Consider the following 17,128-nt stretch of genomic DNA (forward strand, 5'->3'; position numbering starts at 1 on the left):
TTGTTATTGTCATCAGTACCATACTTCATGAGTATGACGACTCTAGTACCTTGTTCCAGCTCATTCTAGAGTGTTTTCCTCACTTGAAAATGTCATTAGAACCTGAGGGTGTTAATGTTCTATGCTGCTAAAGAAATAGTAAATCCTTAAGTTGGGAGTTGCTGTGAGGTGGTGATTACCATGAGGTGGTGATTACCAGTTGTATTATACTGTTGCTGTTGAATAGTTTATTTATACAGTATTTATATGGCAGGTGCTATACTGCTTTGCCAGTATCATTTTGAAAAATATGTTTCCCTTTTCGTGCTATGTTAATTATATACGGTATTATCCTAAAGAGTGAGAAGTAAAATTGGTTTGTGTGTATAATTATTTTTCATTCCTTTTTGGTAGTAAAAAGCAGTTGAATTTTTTCATGATATAGATACCGTACTGTACTTGAATGACATTAAAACTGTATGTAAAACTCTAAACTTATACTGTTTCTGAAGCAAATTATGAATGCATTGTTTATCAAGTTGCAAGAAGAATTAAGCAGAAATCATGCTAAAGATAATATGTAAGCTAGATATTACTTACAATGGGCTTTTTAAAAGTTTATTATTTATTAACTAGGTACTGTAAAGTTAAGTGTGAAATGTAGAACCAGTTATGAATGACAAGCTCTCTGTTATCTAGCATCTTTTGGACACTGGGATTATAAGTTGCTTATCCTTGAGGGTAGGAGTGAGAAAACTATTCCATACCCCTGCCTTACTTAAACAGTGGCCAAAATGGGTGGGACTGGGGGCTGCAGTTACCTCCCCCTCCTCTGTCTTGAGACTTGGATGCAACAGTAACAGCGTTTATAATATTGGTGTCTTGTTAGTTATAGTTGTTCTCACCCATTATCCCTACCACTGGCTGGAGAGAAGTGGCCAGGGTGTAACACTGGATGAAGACATGTTCTCCATCATCAAGGTGTGGGGTCAAAGTCTTGCTGGATGCATAAGTAGCAGTGTCAGTATTAACTGCGTCTCATATAGACCAGCAAAGTTTCAAGCTGCTGCCGTAACCCCATGAATCTGTTGATATCTTTTTCAGTTTATTGTGGCTATCTCCTGATAATTTTATTTGAGTTAGGAGAGACTTTTTGAACTGGAGGAGGTGGGGGGGTGGATGTAGCCTTCATTAACCACTTTACTGATAGGGGCACTAAAACCTCGTAAAATAATCCAGCAGTAGCAAAAGTAAAATGTCAGAATTCAGTTTAACCCAGTTACATGGCTCATGTGCTAAATGTCCATCCCATGTATAGTACAGTATACCAAATCTGTGTGACTCAGCTGCTTTGCCCCATTCTGTATGAAGGCTTGTGTTACATCTCGAGTCTGTTCCCCCCCCCCCCACACACACTTTCCCCCTAAAATCCGTGTATGGCTCTAGCTTGGTAATTGATATGCTTTCTAAACACACCCTGCTATTCAGAGGTAAAACTGACATAGACCTAGATATTAGGATGGCTTAAAACAAATATTGTCTAGCATTTATGTATTTATTTATTTATTTTTACAGTTCCTGGCATTAGCTGTTTGTTATTTGGTTAACTGTTAAAGTAACTTTAATACAAATAATAACATGCTACAAAATTTGATGAAATAAGGCAAAAATTAATCAAACATTGAAGAACTCCTTAGTTTTCAGTTAGTATTAGTCGATGCAAGGTGGGTCAGTTCTTTTTTAACAGGGAATTTGAACATGGTTGAGGCTGTTGTGTATGAGGGATCCTTGTGTGCCATATACAGTACATGTGACTGGGGGTATCTACTGTATATTATCAGATTGAGGTGGTTAATAATGAATGATAGCTGTGTTTTGTATGAAACCTTTGTTATGATTTCCCTCCAGCTGGTGGTATCTTTGTTTAGTTTTCAAATAACAAAGATTCCCAACCCTTTTCCAGCCCAGTTGATGGCCAGGTGTAGTCATATTGGAGGATATATTTGACTACTAACCAAGGAGACTCATTTCCACCTCATGACTGAGGCTCATTGAATTTCATGTAACCACAACTTAGTATTCAAGTTGTGATAATGGCCCAGTTGTCAGATGATAACAAATCAGCCATAGGAGTAGATGCTGAGCTAAAACTAATGGCTCAGATGTGTACCTCGTGTGACAGTAGAATTTTGTCCCAGAGCTTCCTCTGTTGACTGGTTAATATCCCCAGAGAGCTAGGAGAGCTTTGATTCAGTTCTCCCCATTCATTTTGTGTTTGGCAAATTGAATTCAGAATATGATCATGGTGAAAAAAGAGCCTACAGTTGCCATTATTTATTTCTTAGCTGTTTAAATGTACATTGTATAGCCTAAGATTAATGTCCAAGTGTAGTTAATTGCTTATTATAGTTTTTCTAGATGATCATTTCCAGGTAAATTGTTATCACCGACTTAGGGGTGCCAGACATTTAATTTTTTTTCCTCATTTTTTTGAGAGCTGGGTTGTATTGCCAGTGAACCAGAGTAAAATGCAAGAATTTCACATGTTTAAGCTATGGTCAGTAGTGAATGTGCTGTAAATGCCCAGTTTTTTTATATCTCACTAAACAAAAAGGAGTGAATTGGATACTGCAGCTTCAAGAGCACAGTTTTTTATATCTCGGTAAACAAAAAGGAGTGAATTGGATACTCAACTTCAAGATGAGACATTGCCATTAATGATTCAGTATTAGCCCCTTTAAACCAATGACATCCTTTTTATATTTTGGTCTTGCTGCCTTCATATTATTATATTCAGCTTAGGGGGATATTTCAGGTTGTGAAGGGGATAATAGAAACATTTTCAAGCCCTGTCACTGCAAATGGTCTCAGAGGCAAAACATAAGTAAAGTGCATCATTGGATTGATGGCATCAACAGTATAATACAGTTCAGCAAATCAAATGCAGTGAGGTTATACATGTCCTGTCAGCCTGTGATATATAACATACATTTAAAGTTTAGCACATTCAGTTGAGCCAAGGGTCACAACATCAACAACAGGTACAGCCATCACTGTATACCATAATCCGTATTTTAGTATAGTGAAGCATTTGATTTCTGTGAGAACAGTACCTGTGTGTACATTGTACAGAATTAAGTGGTTAATAAATTTTAAGTGAAGTTTACCTTCCACACAGTATTTTAGATGTCAAGTATTTTCTGACTAATAGCTTGTTGCTGAATTACAAAAACTAACGAAATACTGTAGATTTCTGTCTTCATGTGGCAGCTTATATGTTGTTCTTCACTATCAAATGAAATAAATTGCAATTTATTATGCCATTTGTATTAGCCCATTTGTCTAAGGTACGTGTTTTACCCTTGGACAACAGGAGGCTTTCCTATGGTAGACAAAAACGTTAGAGATTATCCATAGTAAAATACATGAGGCATGAGCAGTCCTCCAAGAGTTAAATGAGATACAGTATTCTTAATCCTTGGATGATGAGATGTTTCCCTGCGGCTAGGAAAATCGTCTGATGTTAGCCAGATTATGATGTACTGTATATTATCAGGTGATGTTTAAGGGTTAACTTGAATTAGTTAAGTTTTTAATTAAACTTATCATGCTGGTAATCCATACAGGACCAGCACAGTACCTGTATGTTAGGTTAGGTTAAAAGTTTTTCAGTTTAGGTTATGAAAAGATATGTTTAATATACATTCAGGAGGGCTTTAGTCTAGGTTGCAAAATTCAGCATAGTTTTGTGATCATAGTTGAAATTCAAGTATTTAAATTAACTGGAGACAAAATCTATCCATCTGTCTGTTGCCAGACACCTTAATCCCATAAGGGGTGGCCACAGACAAATCGCCTCCATGCCGCTCTGTCCCCTGCCATTTCACTGCCCTGCTCCCAGGTCTCACCCCCTTCTCTCATATACCTCTCCATTCCATCCCTCCACCTCATCCTTGACCTCCCCCTCCCTCTCCCCCCCTCCACCTCACTCACATACTGTACACTCTCCTTGTCAGTCTCTCGCTCCCTATCCTCTCCACATGGCCAAACCATCTCAGTGTGTTTCTCCTAATGCTTCCTATCACCTCCACATCCACACCACAATGCTCCTTCACTTCCTCATTTGTCAGTCTCTCTCTCCATGTGACTCCACATGCTCCTTTCAGATATCTCATTTCCACTGCTCTCACTCTTGACTTGTGTCCCTCCAACCAGGTCCAAGCTTCACTTCCGTATGTTACAGTTTGTATCACAATACTGTCATGCAGTAACTTTTTCACTTCCTTGCTCACTTCCTTGTTTCTTATCACTGCTTTCAAGGAACCAGCAACCTTTCTTCATGTTGTACCCTTTCAAGCACTTCACCCTGTTAACTTCTATCCTTACTAATCACAGTACCCAAGTACTTAAATGCACACGCATTTTCCATTTCCTCCTCATCCAACATTATTGTGCAATTCACAGACTTTGTTTCTCTCGAAGACCATATCTTTACTCTTCCCTGTATTCACCCTTAGATTCCGTTCCTTACGCTCTCCCAAACTCATTCACCAAGCATTGCAGCTCCAGTTTGTTTTCACTTAACAGCACTGTATCATCTACAAACAACAGTACAGGGAGTTTCCAAACATTGCGCTCTCTCATTAGGGCTGCTTCAACATCCTCTGCCCTACCTTGTATCTCTTATATAACCCCATCCATATACAGATTGAACAACCATGGAGACATGACACATCCCTGTTTCAGTCCAACCTTCAAACATAAAAATTCACTCAGTTCACTATCCATATGCACTGCAGCCTTCGCACCCTCATACATACTCTTCCCGGCATTCAACAACTTCCCATTTACTCCATATATTCTTAATACTTTCCAGAGTCCTTGTCTATCCACCCTGTCATATGCTTTCTCCAGAGTTAAGAAGGAAAATTTATTGGTAGTCACATTAAGCCTTTCAGTCAGAAGATGTATTTTTATATATGTTCATGCTGCCTTATATATTCTTATTCAGCTTGGGGAGAAAAATCAGTTTATGAGAGATCTATTAAAGACTGATTCTAATCTCATTGCAACAGAAGATTTAATTTAATTTAACAAAGGGATCTGAAGGTACTAAGAATATGACACATATGTGTCATCTGATGGAAGACATTAGCCACGCTGAGACATAATTCAGGGTGTGGGGTTATATCCAGCTCATTACACTCTTCATCTTGCCTTGCATGTTAATGCCCAGTCTGGTTATATGGAGCACTAACATCTACGGTTCAGTGACGTCTTTTATAATTGTATGCAGTCTACCTCCAGACAATTTGAATCAGTTTAGGAGAGACCTTTTACTGAGGGACTCTATGAAGGATATGTCTAACTCCAACATTTCTGAAAATCTCTCTTAAATTAAGTAAAAGCTCTTAAATGTAGGAAGAATAAATAAGTATGTCATTGGATCGAAGGGGTAAAAACTACAGTACTGTATATGCTTGACCCCCATTAAACCCCTTTCACACCACAGCCAGTCTCTCTCTCTCTCTCTCTCTCTCTCTCTCTCTTGCCTACTACCCATAATGGTGTTGCTCTACTTGGTCATTTTTTGGGTTGTGTCAGCCATATTTATCTTCAGAAATAGATAATTGATTCTGACATTGCTGTTGGTGTTAGTTTTTGCTGCATTGATGTTAGTAATGTTCCACTTTGTGTTTAATGGCTCTCTTGCTTCAGTGTCATAGTTTTTGTGGTTAGTAATGTTTCTTTTTCATTGACAATACTTTCTGCATTGCATTGCAGTGTTACTGAAATTTTTTTTCACTTCAAGATAGAAAATAAGGTAAAGCATATGAGTGTCCAGTTTGTCATTACAAGGTACAGATTAAATTTCAAGCTTAATACTGTTAGGCTAATCATCATGTAAAACATTTACAGTGATTTATATATATATATATATATATATATATATATATATATATATATATATTTTACAAGTGGTAATTGGGGGTGCTCACCATCCACTCACTCAGTGTAGCACGGCTTATGGGTGGCTGCCCTTTCCTCTCTTCCTTTCTGTCCTCAGGTGACTCTACACTGAGTGACAAGCCAAATGGTTTCCTGTGCACCAGGAAACCATTTACTATGCTGGGTGGTAACCATATAACCAAACTATGGCACCTGGTGGTTCAGTGGGTAATTACGGTGCTCCAGCCAGATTGAGCCTGTGCCAGTTTATATTCAAAGGGTGGTTGGGGTTTATTGCTCATGTAATGCCATTCAGGAATGAGGGAGGCGGGCCACTCTCATCTTAAATGTCAGAACCAACTTACCTAGCCCTGGGCTCCTACGCTCCTCATGGGGCAACTCAGGATTAGATAATGATATAGTATATATATATATATATATATATATATATATATATACACACACATTATTTATATCTCTACCTATCTATCTCTCTGTCTATCTATCTATATATTGCCAGACGCCTCAATCCCGTTCGGGGTGGCCACAAACAAATCGCCTCCATGTCGCCCTGTCCCCTGCCATTTCACTGCCCTGCTCCCAACTCACACCCCTCTCTCATATACCTCTCCACCCCATCCCTCCATCTCATCCTCGGCCTCCCCCTCCCTCTTCCCCCCTCCACCTCACTCACATACACTCTCTTTGTCAGTCTTTCACCCTCCATCCTCTCCACGTGGCCAAACCACCTCAGTGTGTTCCTCATAACGCTTCCTATTACATCCACATCCACACAACAACGCTCCTTTATATCCTCATTCGTCAGCCTGTCTCTCCATGTGACTCCACAGGCTCCTCTTAAATAACTCATTTCCACTGCTCTCACTCTTGACTTGTGTCCTTCCAACAATGTCCAAGCTTCACTTCCATACGTTAGAGTTGGTATCACGATACTGTCATGTAGTAAATTTTTCACTTCCATGCTCACTTCCCTGTTTCTTATCACTGTTTTCAAAGAACCAGCAACCTTTCTTCCCTGCTGTACCCTTTCAAGCACTTCACTCTCCAAACCTCCATCCTTACTCATCACACTACCCAAGTACTTAAACATACTCACATTTTCCAATTCCTCACTATCCAACCTCGCTTTACATTCACTGACTTCACCTCTCTCAAAGACCATCACTTTACTCTTCCCTACATTCACCTTTAGATTCCATTTCTTACACACACTCCCAAACTCATCCACCAAGCCTTGCAGCTCCCCTTCGTCTTCACTCAACAACACAGTATCATCTGCAAACAACAGTACAGGGAGTTTCCAAACACTATCCTCTCTCACCAAGGGCCACTCCAACATCCACTACCCTACCTTGTACCTCTTTTATTATCCCATCCATGTACAGATTGAACAACCATGGAGACATGACACATCACTGTTTCAATCCAACCTTCAAAGAGAAAAATTCACGTAGTTCACCATCCACATGCACTGCAGCCTTAGCACCATCATACATACTCTTCACAGCATTCAACAACTTCCCATCTACTCCATATATTCTTAATACTTTCCACAATCCTTGTCTATCCACCCTATCATATGCTTTCTTCAAATCCATGAAAGCCGCATACAACTTCTTTCCCTTCTCTAGAAACTTTTCGACTAAATATATATATATATATATATATATATATATATATATGTATATATATATGCACTCAAGCCTCAATTTAAGGGACCTCCATTTAAGAGATTTTGGATTTAAGGGACTCCATATTCTACCTTACAAACGGACAAGACCATTCAAAAATGATACGTAATGTCTAGGTTATACACACTTGTAGGTTTCTTTATACAGTACCCGGAAAATAATATTCATAATCATATAAATAATTAAGATAAGTGAAACAATCATTGCATTTCATAATAAGATTGTCTTTATATGTGGCAAAACAATGGACATTTTCAAGTAAGGGACAAGTTGATTCCCCATTTAGTCCCTTAAATCGAGGTTTGAGTGTAGTACTCCCCGTACTTTCCGGATGCCCACTTTCCGGACACCCCACTTACCGGACATTGTGGGCCTGGAGCTTCGGAACTCAAAATGGCCAATAAAGAAAAAAATCCCCCCCAAAATCCAAATTTTTTCCCACCCGCAATTTGAAATTGCTGCGTGGCACCGAAAAGCTGTTACACCATGGACCCTTCATCCCTTCCTTCCTCCCCCCTCCCCTGTCAGAGTTGCCATTTGGTATTTTTCATCATCAAATGTGGGCCAGTTTGGTAATGAATTGGAATAATGCATTACCAAACGGATTTTTCACATGTATGAGGATACACAGGATGGAGATGATGGATTGTTTGCTCTCTCTGAGTAATCTGCTGGCCAACATAGCATGAAAATAATCAACATGCTGTTAATTATAGGAAGAGTGATTACATGTATTTCCACTTGTATATGTAATTAGTGAAGAATAAATGCTAGCTTTACGAATTTGGTAAAATTTGGTAATGAAAATTGAGGAATTTGGTAATGTGGCTGTTGTGATCTGGCAACTCTGTTTCCCCATCACCAACACTCCAACAGTTACTGCCTAACTTCGATGGCGAGTAGATGCTTATCGCAGTGGATGCCACATGTGCTCATTTTTTGTGAATGAACAGTGAATAAACTGCAATACCTCGCCACTAGACCAAACGGGAATTTACAGTGTTGTGCAGTGTTAAGAAATTAGAATTAAGAGTGCAAAGGATTAACTGTGGAGTGCAAATTGGTGGTTGAAACTGGCGTGGTGCAGTTAAGAACAATGTGCAGTGTTAAACCAGGGCTCTTGCTAATTGCCGATGATTGCGAGCCATTTGGCTCCTAAGGTTTCAGATTTACGAGCCAAATAAATTTTTAGTAGCTGAAATAGTTTACGAGCAATGAATATATTTATTTATATATTTACATGCTGTCTATTTTTAAACATTCGCAGTGGCGATAAGGAAAGACTTAATAATCGATCACAACGTGCTTTTTGTTCATTTAAGTGAGATTTACTTATTTTGTAGCTTAAAGGGGTTCTGAAGTGGATGTATTTTCTCCTCGCCAAAAGGTGACTTGCATGTAAAGTTTGTTCGCTGAAGGGACAAAATACTCGCATTTGCGAACTGTGGCTCGCCAAACAAGAGCCCTGTAAACAATTACAACTCACAGTGCAAAGAACTAAGTGCAGCACAACACTGGATTGCTCTACATGCTTCAAGAGCATTTTCACCACTGCCAAAACCTTAGAAAAAGCGGCCACAAACGTGCTGTAAGTACCCTGGCTGAGGTACAGTCACTTCTGATTCCTCATTCTTTGGTTCCTTTTCATTTATTTCATGCTGTATGTCCATTATTGGTGTGAATAGGGTCTTAAATAGGTCCTATGCATGTCCGGTAGGGAGTTATTTAGATGGCTTTCAAAGTTAGGCTGTGTTAGAGTCCTTAAGTACCAGTCCAGGAGCCAGGGGCCCATTTTCTGGACAGGACCATTTTCTGGACATACCTTTGGCTCTATTACATCGGATAGTAGAGGGATTACTGTATATCTGTATATACATGTATATATATATATATATATATATCGTCATTGTCTGGTAGAGATTGTATGTAGGGTGAGAAGTGCATGCAAGTGTGATTGTAATGTTGGAGTGGCTTTGGATGTGTGCGTAGTCTGTGAACCAAGCGTAATCTCCGCACAGACTGACTGGGTACAAGCATACTGTATAGTATGCAATACTGGTTCAACCACAGCACCCCTGATGTCCGCCAAAGCAATGCATGTCCAGATGAACACTCGCAAAGTTTATTACCCTGGCGGGGTGCGAACCCTTGTTCTCCCATGTACAAAAATGCACAATCTACCCCTGTACCACAGAGGATCATATATCTATCTATTTATCTATCTATCTATGTCTATCTGTCTATCTATCTCTCTATATGCTTTTTCTGGTCCTTCTCTCATTTAATGCTCTTCACTCTTTCAGACTTTATGCAGTCTCTCCCAATGAACTCTTTGAACTTTACCCTAAATAGTGTTCTTAGTGTTTCGTAGGCACCTGTCTTCATGCATTCATTAAATATGTCTAGGTGGCACTCACCATCCACTCACTCGATGTAGTGCTGTTTTGGGTGTCTTCCTTTTCCTCTCATCTTCTTCTGGCTTTCTTTCCTTCATTCTTTCCACTGCCTTCTGCCTACGGGTGACTTTACACTCCCTCTTCTCTCTTTCTTTCCTTCATTCTTTCCCCTTCCCTCTGCGTATGGGTGACTGTACACTGAGTGACAATCCAAATGGTTTCCTGTAGACCAGGAAACCATTTGCTATGCTAGGTGATAACCATATAACCAAATTATGGCTCCTGGTGGTTTAGTGGGTAATTAAGGCACTCCAATTGGATTGAGCCTGTGTAGGTTTATACCCAGGGAGTGGTTGGGGTTTATTGCTCACATAATGCCACTCAGAGATGAGTGCGGCTGTCACTCTCATCTTAAATGTCAGGACCAACTTGCCTAACCCCTGGCTTCTGTGCTCCTTATTGGGCAACATAGGACTGGATGATGGATGGATGGATGAATATACCACCTGAAAGCATTTCCAATTTGATGAATTTTAAAAAACATTTGGTTCATTACAGTAACATTTTTCATACTGTAAATGTAATAGTTTTATGAATTTGACTTAAGGAGAAAGATTTTTTTTTTTTTTTTTTTTTTAATTTTTAATATAGTGGTTTAATATATTAGGCAGATTGACAGATTGCAGGAGTGTTTTATTACTAAGCCATTCAGCCAGATGATGCAATTCTTGAGCATAACAAAATCCTTAGAATATAAACAAATGATCAGTGATGAATGGAAGTGATAATGTCAAATATGACATGAAGGGATAAGAACAGAGTTTCAGGGATAAAGGAACAAATAAAAGTAATAATTACCACAGTTAAATAGAACTGAATGTGGATTTTTTTTCTCTCTCTCTCTGATGATACTTGAGAGATTGAATTTGGATCCTTAGAATATAAACAAATGATCAGTGATGAATGGAAGTGATAATGTTAAGTGTGACATGAAGCGATAAGAACAGAGTTTCAGGGATAAAGGAACAAATAAAAGTAATAATTACCACAGTTAAATAGAACTGGATGTGGATTTTTTTTTTTTTTCTCTCTGATGATACTTGAGAGATCGAATTTGTGAGGTTTTGTAACAGAGCGTGGTACTGAATATGCCTTTTACTATATCTATGGTACTGGAATGGGATGCCTTTGCACGGTGGCATTGTTATAACCAGATGGTGGAGCAGTTTGGTTATTTAAATATCCTGCATCTTCCCCCTGATCCCCCAGAAAGAGGGTGATGACCTGCAAGAAAAGGGTATTTTCAGCTTTCGCTCCATCAGGTTCATTTCCAGATGAGCCTGGGGCAACAGCAACAATAACATCAGCTGTGACAGTATGTCCACATATGATTGCGTTCAAAGTTTTCTGGTCTATGCATATATCTTGTGTAGTATTTATTTTTTATTTTTTATTTTATTTTTTTCATAACTCATTGGTTCATACTTCTCAGTGGTGTATTTTCTAGCATAGGATGATTGTAGAAAAATTTCTATTAATTTGCTTGAACATGTTTCATGGAATCTTTTGAGTTGTTTTGTAGGTTGTTTGCTTTCTGATTTATGATGCATTGTATATGTTTCGTAAATTTTTGTATAGACAGTTGATTTCTCCTTTGCCTCATACCCAGTCTGTCACTTTAGGCAGTTATGCCACTTCTGAGAAACCACTGTCTTGTATAAAGCTCCTAGACCTATTAATTATGGTGACTATCATTTGTGTTGGCAATTGCAAAATTGTTGCAGTCATTGCTGGGCCCTTCTTCTTGGAGCCTTAGTGTCATATTGGTATCTTCTCAGTTTCCCAATTGTTCTGAGGCTTGTACTGTACTTAAATTTCTTTTATTTTCTTTTGGAAGTGGGGAGCATTGTATCTTTTTTTTTTTTTCCCCCAGCCCCATTTCTACTCTATCCATCCATCCATCATCTAATTTAATCGTATATTGCCCCATATTGGATGAGAGTCTGGGACTCAGCTTTTCAGTTAGGACATTTTAGACTAGAAAGACCAATTGTTTTCCCTGGATCAGCATTATATGACCAGTAAACCTGATCCACCCACCCCATGGGCTCAAACCCTCATGGACCACGTCCAGTTAGAATACCTTAACCCATTAGACCATCAAACATCCACTCTTTGGTTGTATGGTGCATCTTAGGTAGTGTCATTCTTGTTGAGTATGGTATGATAGGCGTACAGAATACTGGTCAGTGTTCATGATAGTACTTATTCTGGGTTCATTGATCTACTTTCTGTTGTTAGCAAAACTTGATTCCTTAGCTGCTTTGATCAATCTGAGTAATTTGTTCTAGCTACCAGATGATGATTTTATTAAACCCTTCAATCCTCTGTTGTATTTTTTATTTAGCCCAAGCCACTACCAGATGATTTTTTTCAAATAAGGAAGGACGTCTAACAGTGAAGGAGTCAGTGAAACCTCTCTCTCTTCTTCTCGTGTTTGCAAAGTCTGCCCTAGGCTTGATATAATAATCTGGTGGTTGCAAATATAAAATTAAATCTGCAGTATTGGTGTTGAGGGGATAAACTGAGAAAATGCCCAGGCAGCAAGAGGGATAAAAAGCCATCTCTGTAGTCACAGTCTTTGTAATGGTTGAGCTTAATTTCGTACTGCTTACCCACTGACAGCTTTATTCAGCTGAATCCCTACACAACTAAAGGATTACTTGTCTGTGACTCCTGGTGTTGTAGCAGTCTTATACAGACTCTGCATTTTTTTTGAAGGCTGACAACCTGAAAAAATATTCCCTTCTTGTGTAGGTATTTACTTTTGATCAGTGTCCAGGGTGTGCAGTGTTTGCATGTCATATTTTATGATCCGTAATGTTTCCAATGTCTGGAGTTACTTGACCTTATATTAGATTTCATGAATGTTTCACAGTTTCTACTCGTAGATATTTCTGTTACCCTTGAATATCTGTTGTGGGTTTGATGTTCTGTTTGTTTATTGGTGTTAATTGGTTTTTAACATTCATCTTGTATTTTGCTGGTGTTTATCATCTCCAAACAGTGTAATATCTTTCTTGATATTCAGATGTTTGTGATCCCTGCCACTTCTTCTCATTATGATTATGAACTCAGAAAAATATTCCTCGTGGCCCAATTATCTGGCTGTGATGAGAGAACAGTTAGTGAAGGGGACTGTGCATTTTGCTGTATATACAGAACAGTCATGCCGCTGGGCAGAGTAGTGGGGTACACTTTATGTTTAATAACTTTATTATTAGGTTATGGTATCCTATCACGAGTGTGATTGTCTTGGAAAGTTTGAACTGACTTTCAGTACATTTTGCTTTGTTTCTGTTTCTCCAGCCATTTCCATGTCAGATAGTTGGACTGATTTCCTTTGACAGTTGTCACACAGATATAGGGTATGTACTAAACACAGAGCATGAAGGTATGGAGCAGGATTGCAGCTGCTGGTGGCTTCTCTCGATTTATTGTAGCAGTTGCTGGGATAGTTAGTGTGCTTATTTTGATAATGAATCAGTGTTTGCCATATTTATATTGAGATGTTTCAATGAATGTTTTCATCATCATTGTATAACATGATTTTACACTTCATAATATTACTTTACACTGGCAAACTCAAGAGTGTAACTTTTTTTTGCTGAAATTCTTTTAGTGTTGTACAGCATATAACTGCAGTATTAGGTAGCTCGTAATAGTTTGGTTCATTGTTTGTGCACATATTGCATGGATTAATAACTTAAAAATGTGAGGAACCCTTTGCTAAATTTACCATTCATTTTAATGATGTCATCCTTACAACATGTCCAAGCATTATATATCCCCCCAGGTAGTCAGTCATGACCTGAGTTTAGTTTAGTCCTGAGAAAGTAGTACCTTCAACATCTCACAAACTACTGCTGATTCATCTCAGTATTGCTGACTTATTGTGTAGACTTCCTTGGACAGTGGCCCAGGCACATTAGGGTAGCACTGTTATAGAAGTGTTAGTACAATTCGGTATTAACAATTCATTGTAGACATGGATTTGTTTTCCCCGCTATGCACTGTGGAATATTATTGTACATAATAATGTATTCAGAATAAGCAGTATTATACTATACCTGTAGTTGTATTATCAGTAACAGGTTTCCTGGTACTTTATTCAGTTTAGCATTAGGACCAGAAAATGTACAGTACTTTGATATTAGTACATTTCTTTACAACTGAGCTGAAACTAGCTTATTTATTTATATATTTATTTATTTATTTTAAGAGTGGTATTCTGATTTGTATATCTAAATTTTATTTCCATTTAGATTTTAACTCTTTCACTGTGACACATTTTTTTTTTTCCTCCCTACAACCAGAAGATTTTAGTATGCGTAGGAAAGACTTTTCAAACTGGAGGGGTTCGATACAATATTCACCAACCCCTTTTGATAGAAGTTGCCATTCTTAAATTGAATTAAATAATCTGAAAGTAGCAAGAATAAACTAAAATATATGCCACTGAATACAAGGGGTTAATTTCTTTGTTTCTTATTGGTTTGTATATACTGTACCACATTTCTTCTGATTTAACAGATTCTAGCAGTTAAAATTGCACATAATTTTTTGAGTATGTCCCAAGCCAACAGAATGAATCCAAGCCCAAGCAAAATGCTTACAGAGATTAATTTGTGCTTTACCATAGGAATTGGCCATAGGCTTTTAGAGAGGCTGTTAGCTTGTGGGAATGATGTCTGAATTTAGAATGTTAATGTTGATAAACATGAACTGCTTTTAGGCTTGATTGGAGATAGTCTTGAACTGTTTTATTTTTGTTTGTATTAAGATGTGGGAGCCTGAATGTAGGATCTTGTGATGTTTATTGAAATGTTTACTTCTGAGGTTAGCATGTATCAGAGTATGTGGGAATAATTTATTTCTTTTTCCTCTTCTTCCCCCCTCACCTCACCCCCATATTACCACTTATACTACTACCCCATCCCTACCTTATTCCATGTTCCTCAATGTCACTGTCACCTATTATTTTGCCTATTCTTTTTATCCCACTTTTCCTACACCTCATTTTTCTCTCATACCTTATTTTCTTTCCAATCTCATCTGTTACCATACCCTTTCTTGACATACTTCAATTACTCTGGTATTGTAATGTTATCTCACACTTTATGCATAATCATTTAATCTTTCCCATAATTTTTATACCCTTCTTCCATACCCTTCCATTCCTTGTGCTTTATCTCCCAACCTAATCTAACCATTCATTACTCCCATTTTTTTACAATCTTTTTGACATTTTTTTTTTTTTCCACATCCCCCATTTTCTTTCTGTCCTTACTCTTCTCATCCCTGCCTTACATTACCATCCTTCAATACCCTGGCCTGCCTTATTTTCTCATGTCCTCCCAATCCCTGTGTTGTTTCTTTTATTCCTTATCCTTTTCCTCGTATATCTTCCCATTCCCACCTTCAATTCCCTAACTTACTATACCGTGTGATATTCTGCCATTACTTATCCTTCCCTCCTTCAATACTGTGCCCTGCCCTGCCCTACCCATAGACAAACTTTGTGGAAACGCTGACCGCCCAGTATACACCTGGTGCCCCGTCCAGTGCCATGCAAACCTTGGAGGACAAAGTGGCTGCTCTACAGCAACAACAGGAAATGGACAACCTCCGCTCAGAAGTACAGGACCTCAATGAGAAGCTAGAAACACTCAGAGGTAGGTATGGGGAGAGGGAGAAGAGGAAAATGAGGGAGTGGGGGTGTCATTTTATTTTTGTTTTGTCCACCTTAACTTGGCAGAGGTTTTTTGCCACATCTCACTTGCACAGTAACACAGAGCTACATTTGTATGATTTTATTGTTAATCTTTTGCTATAGTGGAGTTGGCAGTTTAGACCAAGTTAAAGTGGATAGAGTACAGGGTAAATACCTTGGAAAGATTTGAAGTTTGTAAACAGGAAGAGGTGCTTCCATATCTTTAACTGCTGATGGCCATATTTGGCTAAAATTGGATCACCATATTATAGACACTTAATGATATTGAGCTTGTGTGGGAAGTATCATGGAGGGCGATTGTAGAATGAATATGACAGAAGATTGTGAAATGGGTAATATCTGCATTGTCTTTACTTTCTAAAGGAGTGTTGCTGATTTTTGATAATTTTTGACAAGTATATTGTTGTTAAATTATTAACTCATGGCATACAGTCATCCCTCTTTATCCACTGCTGTATTAAAGTGTTGAACTAGACATGAGTGCGTACAAAATTGGTGTATACAGAGTCTCATACTCCCCCTTTATTGTACTAAATATAATGAACTGGCCTACAAATATCCCTTTGAAACCCCAAGTAGACTACATACAGTATATAATTCCTAAGGGTATAGCCCCCTGTACCAGGGTACTGCAGGCATAAGACAGTGCCATTGAAGAGTATTAACCCGCCGCATGCCAGTGCCATTTTAAAACGGTCTGACAAATTCCGCGGCCAGTGCCAGTGCTGTTTTAAAACAGTTTAAAATAAAAAACTTCACTGTGACCGCATTTTTCAAGATTAGCGGTTAAACGTTGGCAGCCATGTAAGATAACTGTTCCTATACCATCCTCCAGGCTGTCAAGGCCATACACTCACTCACTTAGCCCCTCACGCTCTCACTGCCTCACTCTGCCTGTGTGCCTCACCCAGTGTTGTACATAGTGAAGGCATTTTGTAAATATTTTCATGTAAGTGTAAGTTGTAAATATTTTTTTGTAAGTGTAAGGACTATATAGTGAAGTCAAATTGTAAATACCTTCTTGTAAGTGCCAGGACTGTACGTAATGAAGTCAGGTTGAACCTGTCATCAAGTAAGTGTAAGATAATGCATTCGCAGTGAGAAAGACACACAAATTGTGATAGATGCTGAAGTAATAAGTAATCAGAAAAGTGTACTGAACATTGCTATACCTTCCCAACATAAATACCTGAGTATACCTTACACAGAAAACAGCTTTCTTTCACGTACGTGGTGAGCGTGAGAGAGTGGCTATACCTGTACAGGAGTATGCAGGACTCAATAAAGCTCATTTCTGA

The 17,128-nt window shown here is 38.5% G+C and overlaps 1 protein-coding gene across 1 annotated transcript in view; it reads left to right on the top strand.

Annotated features, from left to right (window-relative positions):
- Nucleotides 1–17,128, top strand: part of LOC145410796 (dynactin subunit 1-like) — a 102,705-nt gene that overhangs the window by 56,446 nt on the left and 29,131 nt on the right. Inside the window, exon 8 of the mRNA XM_080280909.1 lies at nt 15,609–15,771. Within this exon, the coding sequence (XP_080137035.1) occupies nt 15,609–15,771 (163 nt within the window). The remainder of the gene's footprint in view (nt 1–15,608; nt 15,772–17,128) is intronic.

The sequence above is a fragment of the Coenobita brevimanus genome, chromosome 86 (assembly GCF_032717465.1).
Source record: "Coenobita brevimanus isolate Jiangsu-jjx chromosome 86, ASM3271746v2, whole genome shotgun sequence".
Classification (NCBI taxonomy): domain Eukaryota; kingdom Metazoa; phylum Arthropoda; class Malacostraca; order Decapoda; family Coenobitidae; genus Coenobita; species Coenobita brevimanus.